The sequence below is a fragment of the Castor canadensis genome, chromosome 13, assembly GCF_047511655.1.
Source record: "Castor canadensis chromosome 13, mCasCan1.hap1v2, whole genome shotgun sequence".
NCBI classification, from domain to species: domain Eukaryota; kingdom Metazoa; phylum Chordata; class Mammalia; order Rodentia; family Castoridae; genus Castor; species Castor canadensis.
In genome coordinates, this window is record NC_133398.1 from 22,149,008 (window position 1) to 22,166,920 (window position 17,913).

Sequence of the window (17,913 nt, forward strand, 5' to 3'; positions counted from 1 at the left end):
AAAATGATGGCAAAAAAAGAACTAACATTTTTAGTTTGTTTCTTTTATCCTTCAAAATTTGTCTCAGGTTCTCTTGCAAGGACGTATAGGAAAAGGTGTAGCCAAGAAAGCAATTTTTTGTCTTGTTCTTTCTTGTGAGAAGAGGCATGTATTTCTTATAGAATAAGGAAATATTCAAAATAATATGTGTGAATGTATGTACATGCATATATGCATAATTAAACACACTTTTACATATTTCTCTCCCTTATATTATTGTTCCTCTGTATTTGAATGATAAACAATACTCTTCCTGTCTACTCCCACCAAAAACCCTAAAAACTGAAAATAAAACCAACTGCACATAAATCATAAACAGTAGTAGGGATCTCTGATCTGCACTGCTCAAGTACAGGACTTAGAATGTTCTTGGAAGGTCACCCCCACCTCTGCCCATCCCTCTCACCTCCAGCTATGTGGCTAGGGTAGGACAGATCTCAAAACAGTTTCCAGGGTGGGGCCTGATACCTGACTAGTTCAGGTGTTAGTACCAATGCTGTAATGCAGGCTCTGTATGCTGCTCGGTATGAAACCATATGGAGGCATGAATACTGAACCAAGGAAGGCAGGGTGGCAAATGCAAGAGAACTGAATATTGTCTGAACCACGGGTATATGCTTGTTTGAAGGTCTGTCCTTGGACTATAAAGCAATTAATTCTCTCCCTTGATTTTAACCTAGGGTTTCTGTTTCTGATGAAAGAAATGTGAACCAAATAACTGAACATAATATATACCTAATCAACTTTATTTATTTATTTATGTTTTTGGTCATACTGGGGTTTGAATTCAGGGCTTCATACTTGTTGGGCAGGCACTCCACCAGCTGAGTCACTCCACCAGTCCTATTTTTTGCTGGGCATTTTTCAAGATAGGGTCTCACAAACCATTTGCCTAGGCTGGTCTCAAACCTTGATCCTCTGATCTCTGCCTCCTGAGTAGCCAGGACTACAGGTATGAGCCACTGGCACCTGGTTCTTAATCAATTTTACATTAGCATTTTTTCAAAAAAAACATTAAATGATTGAGACCACCTTTTCTGTTTGAATGCCTTTTTTATAAAATACAATTGCACAGTAAAAATTAGAAGAAAAAAGACAGTGATCAGTAAAAACAGAAGTGAAATAGAAATAGACCTGATTATAAATAAAATGTGATAGGTTAATCAATTCAGTGAAGAATGGGAATTATTCAGTGAAGAATGCTGTAACCCTGCAAAAATACTGACACAAGAGTCCATCCCAAAGTGGAACTATAGGGCTAAATGTTAAAAAAGAGGCTGAGGTGTGGCTCAAGTGGTAGAGCACCTGCTTACAAGTGCAAGGCTCTGAGTTCAAACCCCAGCACTGCCAAAAAAAAAAAAAAAGTCATGAAAGAAAGACAAATAAAGGAGGGGGAAATAAAAACCATAAAAGCACCAGAGGAAAATATAGATAACTTTTTAAAATTTTTTGTGTTTTTAAATATCTTTTGAATGATATGCTAAGCAAGTATTCTACCACAAAGCTACCTATTTCCCCAGGTAACTATTTATGTGATCTTACAGTAGGGAAACAACTTCCTAAACAAAATACCAAAGGCAGAAAACAAGACAGCTAAAATGACACTGAAATAACAGTCTTCATAAAAATTAAGAAAACCCATATCCCCTCAAATGGCAACTTAAAAGCTAGTGTCTCTCCAACACAACTGTGAGACCATGAGTTACTATTTTTAAGGCACTCAGGCACCACGTACCAACGTCCCAGTGCATGACAGACCACACACGACGGTAGGTGCATATGATTACAGTGGAGCTGAGAAATTCCTATCAGTTGCTGACACTGTAGACATAATATTGCAGCACAATTCAGTACGCAAGTGTTCGTGGTGAAGCCAATGTAAAAAAGCGTCCCGTGCTGCTTGTTGTAGGAAAGTATAACACATACAATTGTGTGTAGTACATAATAGGGGATAATAAACAAGAACGTTACTAGTTTATATATTTAATATATTTTCTTTTTTTTTTTTGCAGTACCTGGGGTTGAACTCAGGGCCTCATGCTTGCTAAGCAGGCACACTGGCTTGAGCCATGCCACCAACCTTTTTTTTTTTTTTTTTTTTTTTTTGCATTGGTTATTTTGGAGATAGGGTCTTGCTTTCTGCCCAGGTCCTTCTGTTTATGCTTCCTGTGTAGCTGGGATGACAGACACATGTCTCCACCCTGGATTGTCCCTATCTCTGCCTCCCAAGTAGATAGGATTACAGGCTTAAGCCATATTATACTGCTTTTTAATCACTATCTTAGGGTATACTCCTTATTTAAAAAAAAACCCAGCTAACTGTGCAACAGCCTCAGGCAGGTCCTGCAGGAGGTGTTGCAGAAGGCATTGCTGTCACAGCTGATGGCAGCTCCATGCGGGTTACAGCCCCTGAAGACCTTCAGTGGGACAAGAGGTGGAGGACGGCGGTACTGAAGAGCCTGACTCTGTGCAGGCGTATACTGATGGGTGTGTCTACGTCTTATTTATAACCAAAATAGCTTAAAAAGTAAATAAATATTTTTAAACAGAAAAAGCTTATAGAATAAGAAAATATTTAGTAAGAAGTTATCTTTGTACAGTTGTACAATGCACTTGTATTTTAAGCAAAATGTTATAATAGTTAAAAAGTTACAGAAAGGTATGGTTAATTTATTACTGAAAAAAGGGTTTTTAAAAATAAATTCAGTGTAGCCTGACAGGGTTTATGGTCTATGGAAGTATACAGTAGTGTCTGCAGCCATCAGTCACTCACCACTCATCCACTGAGTCCCCAGAGCAACATCCAGTCCTGCCCACTCCATTCACAGTAGTGTCCTTACAGATGCACTGTTTTCATCTATTACATTGTATTTCCACAGTTCCTTTGCTATTTTTAGCTATGTTTACATACACACTTACTATCTGATACAACTGTCTACAGTATTCTCACTGTAGTAACACACTAGAGGTTTGTAGCCTAGGAGCAATAGGCTGTGCCATGTGGCCTAAGTGAAAAGTAGCTATTCCATTTAGTTTGTGTAAGTCAATTTATGACATCTGCACAATGACAAAATTGTGTAACAACACATTTCTCAGAATGGGATCCCATGACTGTACAAAAAGACACATATTAATCTATTAGAAAAAGATACAAATATATATTTTAAAAGAAAGATATGTATACTACAAATTTTAAAAGCAAAAACTGACTGCTTGCTACCATAGAGCTTTTGAGAAGTTGATTAATAAAAGGGGCCCTTACACAAAATCCTAAGCTACATATATGAGTATATCCAAGAAATGTACACATAAGAACCTAACTCATAATACAATAGGGATTTAAATTTTATTATGACAAATGCCCTCCAAATTGTATAAAAACCGCAAAAATTAATGGAATACAAGCTACTTATTAATAGTCAGTAATTCTTCAACTAATATATGTGCACTTTACTCATTATTTGCTAAAATGTGTATTGAGCAGTATGGCAGGGATGACGTGAAAATTAGTGAGTTATTCACACCTTGATTAACATTTTATAACTTTATGAATTTCTGACAGAAATAAGGATGATTTTCCTCTAGGGGAACAGAATTTAAATGGCATCGGTACAACTGAACAAAATGGAACAATTTCTCTTTGTTTCTGGCTGACTCAAGAGTCATTTATCAAATTATTTAAAAGTGTTATTTAAAGATATGTAATATTTCTGCAACGATCTGATAAGAACTCAAGCTTCCACAGTACCCGTTTTTATGAGCCCAATTTAGCTTCAGCTAGTTCTTTGAGAACCTTTGTTTTCAGCTTAGTTCCAAGCGTGCTTTACATTCACTGTGGAAAGCTCACCTATACAGATCATTCACAGACATTTACCCATGCTGGACTCTATATTTTTAAATCTATATTCAAATGAAGATTATCTATCATGGGTTAACTTTATATATCTGTCACAAAAGAAAAATGTCACTCAGGATTTTGTCTCAATCCAAATCCAATCCAAACAGTGTTTCTGCAAAGCTAACGATACGCTGGCAGTGTGGAATCCCCCACAGAACAAAGGATCAGAACTGGAGGACAATCCCTTACAAGACTCCCATTAACATATCTTCATTCTGCTTTTCTTGAGTGAGAGTTCAACTCCAAGTCAAACCAATCCTCCTCACGAGTGAAGTCAAATCACAATTCATGATGACATATTATGTGCTATCCTTCACCATTTCTATTTTTATAGCTATTACTAGTACAAGGTCACTAAGGTAGGGAAAAACCTAAAGGAATATTATAGACACAATAATAAAAGGACTGAAAAAATTTTTTCCCAAGCAGGCTGATTTTCACCCAGATAATTATGTAAAAAAACCCAAAAACAAATATGGTCTATAGCTCAGTGTCTTGCATCTTACTTTGCAAGGTAAGCTAGTGTGGAGCACAGTAGCAGTCTAACTAAACTGCTCGATTTTTTTTCAGGGCTGTTCCATACCATCCTTTGGACCCTCTGCTGGAAAAGTAGAATCCAGTGTCACATAGTGTCTTTTAGTTATATCCTCTAGTATCACACCTGGGAGACAGCATGTCTCAGACTCTGTGAATGTAAAATATCTTACACCTGCTTTATGACATGTCATCGTGACCGTGCTTTATCAGGGCTGTTGTTCGAGATGTTACTCTAGAAGGTTTTCTTTCCAGATTATAACTGAGACGCTAATAAAAAAAAAAATGGTGCCAGGTTCTCCAACAGTAAAAACAAAACAAAACTGCTTGAGTATACTGCACCACTTAGTAAAATACATTTATAAATTATATTCTTAAATTAAAATTGAGAATGACAAAGTTCTGCCAGGCTAAGTCTCCTATCTAAAAAAAAAAATAATAAAGGAAAGGGACAAATAAAGAAATCAACTATTTAAGAGAAGAGGTATCACTTATATCTTACATAAGCGAGAACTAGAATTTACTAGTGCACAGAATTCACTGTCCTAATAAAGATAACACACGTCCAGTGATGTGCATATTAAAAAAAAGACCACATCCTAATTCCATGATTAAAGTGAAAAGTTTTTAAAGAAAGAAAAAGATAATTCACAGAATGGGAAAAAGAGTTTGCAAATCATACATCTGATGAGAGACATATCTAGAATACATAAAGAACTTTTATAACTTATCAATAAAAAGGCAACTTAATTTAAAAATGGGCAAAAGATTTGAACAGACATTTCTCAAAAGACATACACAAATGGCCAAAAAGCACATGAAAAAATGCTCAATAAGATTAGTCATAGCATAAGGCAAGCCAGAACCGTAATGAGTCACTACTTTGCACACCCAACAGTACAGGTATAGCTTTTTAAAACATGGATAATAATAAATGGTGACAATGTGGAGCTATAGGAATCTCTATGCATTACTGTAAGACTGTAAAGTGGTGGAAGTGCTCTGGAAAACAGTTTGGCAGCTCCTCAAAAAACTATACACTGGGTTAGCTTAGGACCAGCGATTCCACTCCTAGACAGTTGCCAAAGCAGATGTAAATAGACACCCACACCAAAATTGTATAGAAATGTTCATAGCAGCATTGCCTCTTTTTTTTTTTAATGGTTCTGAGGATTTGAATTCAGGGACTTGTGCTTGCTAAGCAGGCACTCTATCACTTGAGCCATGCCCCAACCCATAGTAGCATTTTAATAGACAAAAATCCATCAGCTGATGAAAAGAAAGATGAAATATGATATATCCATACAATAAAATATTATTTGGCAATAAAAAGAAATGCTACAATGTGGATTAACCATGAAAATATTACACTAAACCCAAGAAGGCAGTCACAAAAGATTACATAGTATCTGAGTCCATTATCTGAAATGTACAGAATAAGGAAATCCAGAGAGACGGAAAGTAGATCAGTGGTTGCCAGGGCTGGGCAGTAGGGAAGATAATCCTCCAATGAATGTGGAGCTTCTTGGGGGAAGGGTCAAAATGTTCTGAAATTAGATAATAGTGATGACTATAACTCTGTGGATATACCAAAACCCACTTAATTGTACATTTTACAAGTGAATTTTGTGGTATATGAATTACATCTCAATAAAGCTGTTATTTTAAAAATAAAATGAATAAATTGAAAAGCATAATTTTCAATCAGCATAATTTTCAAATAGCAGCTAAATGACATGAATATTTTTGGTGTATGGTATACATTTTATTAATAAGATCATGACTGTGCTAGAAAAATAAATGGAAAGGTCCCTTTGGGGAATCTTAAGATTGACATTAAAATTGGACAAGTATGTTTATAAAAGCAACCTAATTCTAGGACGTTTCAGGCCAAAGGCACTCAGGCTGCTAGGAGGCTTTTCCAAAAATGACTTTTTTGAGAAGGCCCAAAATGTGCCACAGATTTCTTCTTTCTATATTCTCTACACATCTGTTCTTCCTTGTCCATGTTTCTATTTTTGGCCAATTAGATTTAAAGAATGAGCTCCCAAACTCCTTTACATAACAATAACCCAGATTAAATAAACACTGAATGTCTGAATTGCAGAACCTTGGAATGTTAGAATTACAGGGATAGGGCCTTGTATAATTATTCTATCCTCCTCTCAATCCATTCCAGTTAGGCTGACATACTCCAGAAATGCAAGTTACCTGATTCTTTTAAATTCTGAGAGACAAGATTTAAATACTTCTTTTAGGCATAGCTGTTATTTTTTAAAAAAACTTGTCCTCACCAAATAAAACTGACAGCAATATGAAGTTGGTTCAGATAAATAATAATGAAAAAATATTACATTGTCTTTTATTATATGCCTGACTCAACATCATTTGGCTTCAAAGGGCAACTGAATGAATACCTTAATACTGATAGGAGAGCACTACATTTTTTTTTCAAAAATAACTTCACTATAAAAAAAATTCAGCTTTGGGACAGATATCAACATTAAATCTAACCACATACTATCAATAGCACAATCTTGCAGCTGCCCTCTCAGCCCTGAGGTACATCAACTGTATGGAGGGCCTAAATTCAGGTGGATTTCCTGGATGTTATCTATGCTGTGATTCCTATCTTTCTGAGAGGAAAAAAGGACTGCATCCTAGCAAACTGGACCAATGGTTTTAGAAGTGCGGACGGCGCAGAATTCTCAGAGGTATAAGGATGAGGGACTCAAGGTCACCCCACGTGCCATACCTGGTATGCACTGTGCTGTGGCCTCGGTGGTTATGGTTGGAGCAACTGGGGGCTGCTGTTGACTGGAGCTCACTTCAGGCTCAGTGTTAATGGAGGGAGAAAGGGCTACCTCACAGGATGATACCTGGCTGGGTAGGTGGGACAGGAACTCCTCAGAAGCAGCTTGCTCATCCTGTCCAGGCAGTTGCAGGGCAGACAAAGGGATACTGATCTGTTTGTTGGGGTGGGACGTACTCACAGGCATCTGCATGGCCACCTGCTGGCTGGTGCCATGTGCACCAGGAGGTCCTCTGTTAGGTGAAGCCAGAGATACCCTAGCAGTCTTTGGGATGATTGGTCTGGAGATCACAGAGGGGGATGCTGACATAACATGTGGGTCTAATTCTGTGCTGATGGCAGATGTTACATGGGGAATCAGCTTAGCAGAGCCTACACAGGAGGGACCAGCATGAGTCTGAGGCTTGGGTTTTGCCATTTGTGTCAAGGAAAGGGCTGGCCCATCTACCCCTCCAGTCAACTCTGCATTCGCCACAATGTAATAATCTTCTGGGATCTCTTGTTTGATTTTCTTGATAATGACATCATTACTGCATTCATCAACCATCTGCATCTGGGAGCTTGAATGGAGGGAAGTCGGGACTACTCCCGGCCTTTTGCGAGAAATGCTTTGAGGCCTTTGGGTTTGGGGTTCAAAGTCACTATCCTCATCTGTAACAGAAGACTCACAAACCATGTCAAACAGGGTGTTTTCATCTTCATACTCTTCAACAGCTTCATCCAGTTCAGAGGGCTCACTGCAATAGGAGAAGTCACAAGAGTCCCTGGTCCTGTTACAGTCTAGCTTTGCTTTCACTGGTCTCCCAGGGTACCTTTCCACAGGGCTAGTCTGTGTCTCAGAAGGCACCCCAATTATACTGGGACTATCAGAGTTAAAACTTCGGTTGTCCTGGAAACACACCCTCTCTTGAGACCCAGCTCGGCAAGTAGCTGTTAGTGGCCAGTGGTAAGCATGGCCAGCGCTGCAGCCCCACATGGCCGTCAGGTTCCCATGAGAACCTTCGGAAAGCAAGTGTTTCAGGTTTGGAATGAGGCTGCATATGGTCCCATGGCTGTGGGCCCAGCTGACCAACTTGGACAGATTCTCAGATGAGGTATGAAGACAATCCTCCATGTTACAGGATCAGCAGTGTCTTTCCTAAAGAGACATAATGAAAATAAGGAAATATTATTACCCAAGACATTCCCATTCCACAATTCGTTTCTTCTAACTATGATCATCTGATTTAAAAAAAAGAAATGCTCTTCAAAGAACAGCATCTAGTTAATATCACTGTACACAGACAGGGACTAGAAGAGAATGTGGGAAAGAGTAAAAACAGCTCTTGACTTGTAGTTGTGAGATTTGGAGAATAAGGCCTGCACAAAACAAATAAACAAACAAACAAAAAACAAGTAAGCAATAAAAAAAAAAAAAGAGATGACCTTTCTCATGGTGCATTTTCTTCCCAAAGTTGTCAAAAGAGGTTCAATACTTTAATAATGAATGATATAAACTACTCTTCCAGTGTCATACTTTAGAAATCTTCATGTTTTACAGTGGCAGAGCCAGAGGGGAGACTGGATCTACTCCAGGTAGGTGTCAGAAAAGGGAAGTCAACCCTCTTCTGGGCACCAGAAAAACAAGGCAACTGGGAGTCTAAAAGCAGAATGTGACACTAAGTTTAGGAAGTGGGAAAAAGTCTGTAGCAAAGGGAGAACAGACCAGGAGACTGGATGGCGGGGCAGCCTGTAGATTAGAAGCAAGGATGTCAAGGCTGGGGTCAGTGCTCTAGCCACTCGTAGGAGCAATGTTCTATTCGCTCCCCATCTCCTGGCTATCTGAAATGTCTGAAATATTGCCTTTCATCCCACAATTAAAGGTAAGAGACATGTCTAATATATTCCACCAGCTGAGGGTGCCACAAACCCAAGGATAAGCAACTAGCAAAAAGGAGTAAACCATTCCTTAATGGGCTTGCTATGAGTCATGGGCTGGGTGACAGCCAGACAAGATGGGTAGAAAAGTCAAAGGGGCATGTGAAGTCTTCAAAGTTACCACAGCTCCACCAAGAGGGAGGTCCTGGGGATGGGGGCAGGGAGCACAAAGATCTTCATGTGTGGTTAGTCTGTCCTGTGGGTAACAAGAGGTGTCTTGCTGGAAGTAGGCTCTGCACTAAGGCACAAGATAACTGCGATGCCAGGTGGCTGTGCCAAAATGTGTATCTGAGACTCCATTTCCTACTCTGGCCCTGAGGGCCCCCCTTTCCCCCCTCCATCAATGGGAATGAATTTAAATCCATTAACATACACTTGAGGTATGTTAATGGGGCTGATCACAGCCTCACTTCCTACTCTCGGGGTCCCATACTTCTAGTGGTTCCCTCTTCTTTAACAGCTTCTCACCTCCAGAGTTTCCAAAACTTTTTTCTTCTTTTTGGGATACTGGGGTTTGAACTCAGGGCCTTATGTTTGCTAAGCAGGTGCTCTTCTGCTTAAGCCACACTCCAGCTCCCCCCACCCCATCTCCTTTCTTTTGCTTTAGTTATTTTACAGGTAGGGTCTCATGTTTTTGTCTGGAACTGGCCTCAGACAGTGATCTTCCAATGCAGCTGGGACCACAGACACATACCACCACTTCTGGCTTGATGGCTGAGATGGGTTCTCACTAACTGTGTTTCTCCCAATCTCTGCCTCCTGAGTAGCTGAGCTTACAGGTATGAACTACCACATCTAGCCTAAAAACTCATTCTTTGGCTTAACGTGCAGCCTTCTCTTTCCTTACTTGGAATGCCTCTTCAAGATTAAACTTGGGGTTCTTCCTTGCTGAAGTCTCTCCAAACTCCCTCTCTGCACCTGAGTTTACTTAGATTGCCTTCATAGCAACTCATCACCTCTAGAGGAATTGCCTTTGTTGTACCACCACTGACTTTCTTGTCTACCAGACTTGACTGAGGACTCCCTAGGGGCAAGGATTCTGACTTAATTACTAATCCATCAGTGAGACTACTTGGGGTACAGAAATTAACAAAACATATCCTGCCCTTCAGAAATCATAATCTACTGTTTGGCACATAGATAGCTAATGCTGAATAAAGGAATAAAGAATAAATGAGAATATAAATACCACCAGCACCATCAACACCAACAGAGCAAACAGAGAAGACCCTCAATTAAGAACCATGTAATTTCCTCTGATCACTTCTATTATAATCATTCCTGCAATTAGAAGGAGGGTTTTTCTCCCCAATGATGTAACCATAACACAGATGTCCTGTGTGTATAGGAGAATACAGGCTGAGTATATCCCTCATCCAAAATGCTTAGGACCAGAGTATTTCAAATTTCAGTGATTTTGGATTTTGCTACTGGTTGAACATTTCCTAATCCAAATTCTGAAACCCAAAGTGTTCTGAAATCCTAAACTATTTGAATGCGTGTCCATGTCAAAAATTTCAGACTTTGGAGCATTTAAAATTTTGGATTTATGAGTTATAGATGCTCAACCTTTAATACCTGAGCAACCAAAATTTGGGAAGCAGCACAGTAAATGCAAAAGCGCTGACTGGTGCAGGCACCAGGAACTTAAAATTCGAGGTCTGGAACTATGTTTTGTGGCCTTGAACAAGCCCTAATGATCTCAAAGTCTAACACAACATGATCTTGTATTTCCTTCAAACCATAACGACTAAGGAACTTATCTCTCTTAAATTCTTTTTATTCAGTTTGGTGAAAGTAGAAGCATAGATAAAAAAGAAAGCTTGTTTTGTGTGTTTGTTCTGAGCTCCTTAAAACATAGCAGCTACCTATTTGATTTGTGTGACTCTGCTCTTTGGCTACCTTTTGTTCACTTTCTTCTTATTCCTTACAGAGTCCTAATTTGTTGGGACAGTAATGTGCTTGCTCAGTTAAGATACTTCCCAGCTTTTCTTGAAATAGTGGTAGCATTTGTCCCAGTTCTGGAAGTCAGTAGGTGGCTTGGGAAAGCTCTTTGCAACACACATTTGTCTGTTTTACCTCTGCTCCTTGTCCTCCTTTCTTCCTGCCTGGAAAAAGCCATGAAGGATGCAGCTCCCTGGGAATAGGCCTCTTAGAAGCAGGAAACAAAGAACTTAAGGATGGGAGAGACCAGCCAGAAGGTGCTCAGGTCCCTGGTGACATCATGGATCTGCCTTTAGGACTCCTTTTTAGTCATCAGAGGAGGATAAACTCCTGACCTGATTGTTTAAGCCAGTGTAATTGCGGTTTTTTTGTTACTAGAACACACAAAATAATACATTCACCTCTAGTTTTTAACATGTAAAATTAGAATCTTTAACTCGTCTGCACCATACTCTAATACAATTGTTACTTTGATGGGCCTCCACAGATAAATTCTTGGTAGAGCTTTTTAAAAATTTATCACGTGAATAATACGAGGGCATTTCACTGTGAGAGTTCCACACATGCATACGGTTTACCTTGAGCAAGTTCACCCCCGCTATATGTCCCCATTTCCCTGTCCCCCGCTTCCTCTTCCCCACTCTCAAATAGTGTTTGGTGGCTTTCACTATGTTGCCTTCATATGTACAAAGCGGACTTCCATCTTCTTCACACCTCAGTATTCTTTCCTTGTCCTCCCCCTTCCTCGGGAGATCTTAAGTTCTGCCTCAGAACATTTACATTTTAATCCTAGTAAAAACACTGTGAATGTAAGTACACTATGAATCATCGGAATAAGCACTTGTCTCCAAGTGCGGCAGTGTAATTTCAACACCCCTCCGCCTTTATCTGTACTCACATGAGGGCCCATGATCACCAAATGTGAATCACTCAACTTCTAATTTATTGGGAAACCTGTTCATGCTGTTCTTTTTAGTAGATAGAAATTAGAAATGTCTCTTTTGCATTAATAATTCTCAAATAAAAGGCATCAGAATTTGACATGATCATGGCCTCTGATTGATGGTGGAGTAATACACCACTCTAAATGTCACTGCACAAGGAGAAAAGAGAGCGATGAAATAAATGATGTATGCCCACAGAAAACCATGTACCTTGTAGCACGACAGTTGGTGAAGACAGAGATGTTGCAACAGTTCAAACATAAAAATGTGGCAGAATCAAAGCACAAAATTGTAAACAGACATAAAGAACTCAAAAGAACTTATCGCCCAGGAAAAAGCCACAGTACAAAAGTGAATAGTGTCTTTTCTGAAGATCCTACAGCCACATGAAAAAAGTTATAATTAAAATAACAAAAGAAAAAATGGGTAAAGTTATAAACTTTTATTAAAGCTTATTCACTTAATTCCATAACATTCACCAACCTTTAAGAGTCAGCAGAAGGTAACAGCCATAACTCACTCATCACATTCTGAAGTTCACCTCATGAGAAGGCTCTTAAACTTTTTGAGTTCCAGCAAGAGAAAACGAATCTCCAGTGTTCCTACTGTCTATATCAACCTGGCCACCAAAGTTAACTTGTAGTTAGGAGAGTGTCATCAGCTGATACAGTGGCTAGAGTCCAAGCTGTAAAGAACAGCTGTCAATATATGTCAATATGCTATAAGTTTAATACAAAATGAAATCAGTAAGACAAAGGATTTTCAGTAGGCTGTGCTGAAAACTAACACTTTTTATACATTTTCAAGAATTGAGAAAATGATTTCATATGGTACTTTCCAATATAACTGGATTAGATACTCATCCTTATAGAGTTACCAAGTGATACATCACTAAATATTGAAATTTGAGGGGCCCTGGCTGGCAGAGCTTGGGCTTATGTGCGATATATGATTACGCTAAATTAGCAAACAAAGCTATGAAGTGATTAACACCACACTGTATGTTAACTTAAGCACGACACAGTATGCAGGACTGGAGGTATGGATCAAGCAGTAGAATGCTTGCTTTGTGAGCACAAAGCCCTGAGTTCAAACCCAGTCCCTCTGAAGAGAAAGAGAGAGAGAGAGAAAGAGAGAGAGAGAGAAAGAGATGCTGTGCATTAATATTTATGTTATTAAAGTCAAATTCAGAATCACACTAAGTATAGAATCTGATGTTCTACCATTAAGCCCACATTGACCATTAGATTTCAGTAGATCAGCAATATAACACAATTACTATTATACCTAATAACTTTTGGTCAATTATTATTTGCCAGGCACTGTTCCAGAGCCTGGTATACAAATAATCCTAATCATAGCAATAATCACAATTTGAATGAGTTAGATTAGTGTCACCACTTTATAAATGAACAAATTAAGTCACATAAAGTAGGTAGAAGACCTCAGATTTGACCTGTTTTCTACTCCAGCTCCCATGTTCTTAATAATACCTCCTCCAAAATTGTAAGAGTAGAAACATTTTGTCTCACAATAATGTTGAATTGACTTTATGTTGGTTTTACAATTTTATTTAACTTGAATTTGAAATTTGTTTTGGTTTTTAGCTGTATGAAAGCTATAAGCATAAACTTTATGTTTACACACATTTAAGTGGCTTTATAACAACTGAGGCCAATAGGAAAAGGGGAACAGGAACTAGAGAAAAGGTTAGATCAAAAAGAATTAACCTAGAAGGAAATCAATGTGAGTCAATGCCCTGTATAGCTATCCTTATCTCAACCAGCAAAAACCCTTGTTCCTTCCTATTATTGCTTATACCCTCTCTACAACAAAATTAGAAACAAGGGCAAAATAGTTTCTGCTGGGTATTGATGGGGTGGGGGAGAGGGAGGGGGTGGAGTGGGTGGTAAGGGAGGGGGTGGGGGCAGGGGGGAGAAATGACCCAAGCCTTGTATGCACATATGAATAATAAAAGAAAAAAAAATAAGTGGCTTTATAATAAAAATTATTTAAGCCAACATTAGGTATAACGAAGATCATAAAAACCATTTTTTAATAGCTTGAGAAAAACTGCTCTACAGGAAAAAAAAAATTTAGGCATAAAAGGGTTATGTCCCTTTTCCATAGTTACCAGCGCAACAGCCACGAACTTGTCTTCGGTTACCACAGTCTGTGGGGCAGCCCCTGCAGTGCCATTCTTTTTAAGGTTCTGAACCTTTCCAAGCCTTTGCTCTTGCTTGTTTTAATGCTACGACATCTCAACTGCTGATGGATGGTAACATTTCTGTAGTAAACTGAATTACAAAACAAAACAAAAAAAGTACTGGAAGGGGTGTACTTCCAGTGGGAGGTATACTGTGTGAATACATGGAATTATCATAATGAAATTTCTTGGTGTTATTAAAATAAAAATAGTGTTAAAAATTAAAAAAAAAATCTTTCCAAAAGAAAGTTTGGATGATTTCACAGTAAACTCAGTAAAATTTCTTCAGCCAAGGAAGAAATAATAGTAAAAAAAAAAAAAAAGTAAGTATCTTCAAAAAAGAGAGTAAGCTAGAGGGCTGGCAGAGTAGCTCAAGTGATAGAGTGCCTGCCTAGCAAGTGTGAGGCCCTGAGGTTTTTTTTGGCCCCAATACTGCTGAGAGAGAGAGAGATATAGAGAGACAGAGAGACAAAGACAGAAGAGGAGAGGAGAGGAGAAGGGGAAGTCTAGGAGCAGTGGTGCACACTTGTAATCCAGCTATCAGGAGATTGAAGCAGGAAGATGTGGAATTTGAAAAGAAGGAAGATGTGGAGTTTCAAGCTAGCCTGGTGGGCTACACAGTGAGTTCCAGGCCTCCCAGACTGCATATCCAGAGACAGAGACACAGATAGAGAGAAAGAGAGAGAGAAAGAAAGGGAAGGGAGAGAGGAGGAGAGAGCATTACTCAACTTGTTTGAGGAGGTCAGCATAACCCTCTAACCCTCATATGAAAACCTGAGAAGTAAAGAAAATTACAGATCAGTATTCCTTACGACTATTGATGTAAAAATCCTTTACAAATCATTAGCAAACTGAATATAAGAATGTACATATAGGTAATCCACTGTGACCAAGTAAAGTTTATCCCTGGAATATAAAACTACACATTCAAAAAAATCAATCAATTTGGTAATGTATTAATTGTTCATGGGAAGAAAACCCCAAGACCATTTCAACTGACGTAAAAAACACATTTGACAAAATTTAACATTCATTTATGACAAAAACTTAGCAAACTGATAATGGTAGGGAAAGTCCTTGAATGGACTAAGGGCATGTCTGAAAAATCTACAGCCAATATCATATTTAACGTGAAAGACTGAATCATTTCCTTCTAAGATTAGGAAATAAGGCAAGAGTGCCTAGCTGTATCACTTTGGTCAGCATTGTACTGGAGGTCCTAGCCATCAAAGTAACAGAGGGAGAGAGGGACAAAAAAGACAGAAGTGGAAGGGAGAGAGAGAATAGTAAGAGCAAAGAAAGAGAAAAAAATAAAAGGCTGGGAGATAGAAATACAGAAATAAAACTGGGCTGGTGGCATGGCTCAAGTGGTGAAGTGTCTGCCTAGCAAATGTGAAGCCCTGAGTTCAAACCCCAGTACCACCAAAAACACCCAAGAAATAAAACTGTTCCTATTTGTAGATTTAGCTATGTAAGAAGAAAATCCAGGAGAATTCACAAAGCACCTGCTGCAATTCATAACTGAATTTTGCAAGGCAACAGGATATGAGATTAATATTTAAAAATCTCTATGGAAGTAGTAAACTACTGGAAAACTAAATTTTTAAAAAATTTTTCTTATAGTAGTACCATTTATAGCAGTGCCAAATATATGTATAAAATACCCAGGAGTGATTCTAACAAAAAATATTGAAGACTTCTATATTAAAAACTACAAAGCGCAGTGTGAAATTAAGCGACTTAAATAACCAGATAAACCATTGTTAGTGGCCTGGAAGATTCAACATTGTTAGGTTGATCTATAGGGTCAATGTAATTCTGCCCAAGAAGGTCTTGCAGATTATGTGTGATACCCTGGACTACTGAGGTATGGTTGTGAGAAGATGACTTCATAGTCATCACTCTGGTTGTACTTGGAAAAGATAACAACTAGAGGCAAGAAGCTGGTTCAGAGATCTGATGCAGTAATTCAGTGAACATATAACATTGACCTGCCTTTAAGAGTGGCAGATGGATGGAAAAAGAGGGCAGATCTGAACACCAAGGAAAAAAGAAGATACAAGACTGTGTGAAGGAGGCGGGAAGATGGAAGAAGTCACGGTGCAGCTCAGCATTACAGACAAAACTGATTTAGTTTAAGTAATAACTTGGAATACACAGTCATGTCATGTAAACTAGTTATGACCTTGTCAAGAAAACAAAATGACTTTTAAAATAACTTTAGTAATATTTCTACTATCATAGAAAATACCTTCGTCTTAGATAATTTGATGCTGACATATCAAAAATGCTTTAAAAATATCAATGCATCTAAAAATACTTATTCATAAATACCTCGAAATTCTGAATAACTCTCCTAATTATGTTCTTAACTTCAACAGTTAACCCTGAGTACAGGGTTTTGAGTCTTTTTTTGAGGTATGGTAACAGCCTATGCTGGCCTTGAACTCAGTCCTCCTGCTTCAGCCTCCCAAGTGCTATAATTACAGTTGAACCACCATGCACAGCTTCTAAGTACAGGTTTTTATTATATACTATCAGGAAAGGATTAACATGAATTATAGTGGCATTCCATTCATTCAAACTGTTCCAATAGCAATGGTATTCAGTCACCGTCAAAAGCAGTGCTCCCATCAAAGGGCCTGATTTGAGGCAATGCTTTACCCTTTACAGCCCATTCAAGGAAGTACAGTAAACAGAAAACTGAAAATTCTGTCTCAGTGAATGGTGCAAACATTTTTAACTGCTTTCAAATTTATATAGCTTCATCCTCTCATGGAATCTTCCATGACTTAAGGAAGTATCAGTGTCCTCAAGACTTTTCTTTCTTTTTTGTGGTACTAAGGTTTGAACTCAGGGCCTTAGCTTGCTAGGCAAGTGCTCTACCACTTGAGCCATTCCACCAGCCCTAAGTGTCTTCCAAACAAAATCTGTCTCAGATGCTGAGAACACAACATGTAGGAAGTCAATACAGCATCTGGTAAGTAAGCTAAAGACGGGATGATCCCACGTTTCAGAGAACAGCCTGACAATACATGTGCCACTCCATACTCCACTGGATGATCAAGGTCACCAACCACTTCCATGTCAATAATTCGATTGCCAGCCTTCAATCCTCTTTTCTTGGCTTCTCAGCAGCCAAGAAAAGAGGACTCAGCAGTATGGGGGATTGATTAAATTGACATTTTAAATGTGCTATATTCATATTATATAACACTCTTATACAAAGTAACCAGAATTAACAGAAATTAATTCCTTTATGTTTACTGACTCTCAGGAAGGAAGGGCACGCCTGCCTTATTGCTGTGAAGTATGTGCTCGTGGGAATGAGACTTGAAGCTTCTGTGTGTATCATCTGAAGAGCCATCCATTCCTAGTCTCATTTTTAGGAACCAGAGATGGTGAATCCTAAAAATGATACAATTGTTCCAGATGAGCTGGTGAGTCAGTAACAGTGTTGGAAATGCGAGTACCCTGTTTTTACTCATAAAATGAAACAGGCTCAATGGACAGCAAGATGACTTCAATTTCAGGTCACTGGTAATAAGACAGCCTTCCAATTTGAGACGTACAGTATTGATTATAGAAAATACCTAACAAAGGAGGCCATTTTCCCGAG

General features: G+C 38.6%; 1 protein-coding gene across 2 annotated transcripts in view; it reads right to left on the reverse strand.

The window, feature by feature from the left end:
* The window catches only part of Kiaa1958 (KIAA1958 ortholog), a 151,382-nt gene that overhangs the window by 73,723 nt on the left and 59,746 nt on the right, over positions 1 to 17,913 (reverse strand). For both annotated transcript variants that reach the window (XM_074051247.1, XM_074051248.1), the window contains exon 2: positions 7,227 to 8,421. In XM_074051247.1, the coding sequence (XP_073907348.1) occupies positions 7,227 to 8,397 (1,171 nt within the window). In that variant the 5' untranslated portion in view covers positions 8,398 to 8,421. The remainder of the gene's footprint in view (positions 1 to 7,226; positions 8,422 to 17,913) is intronic.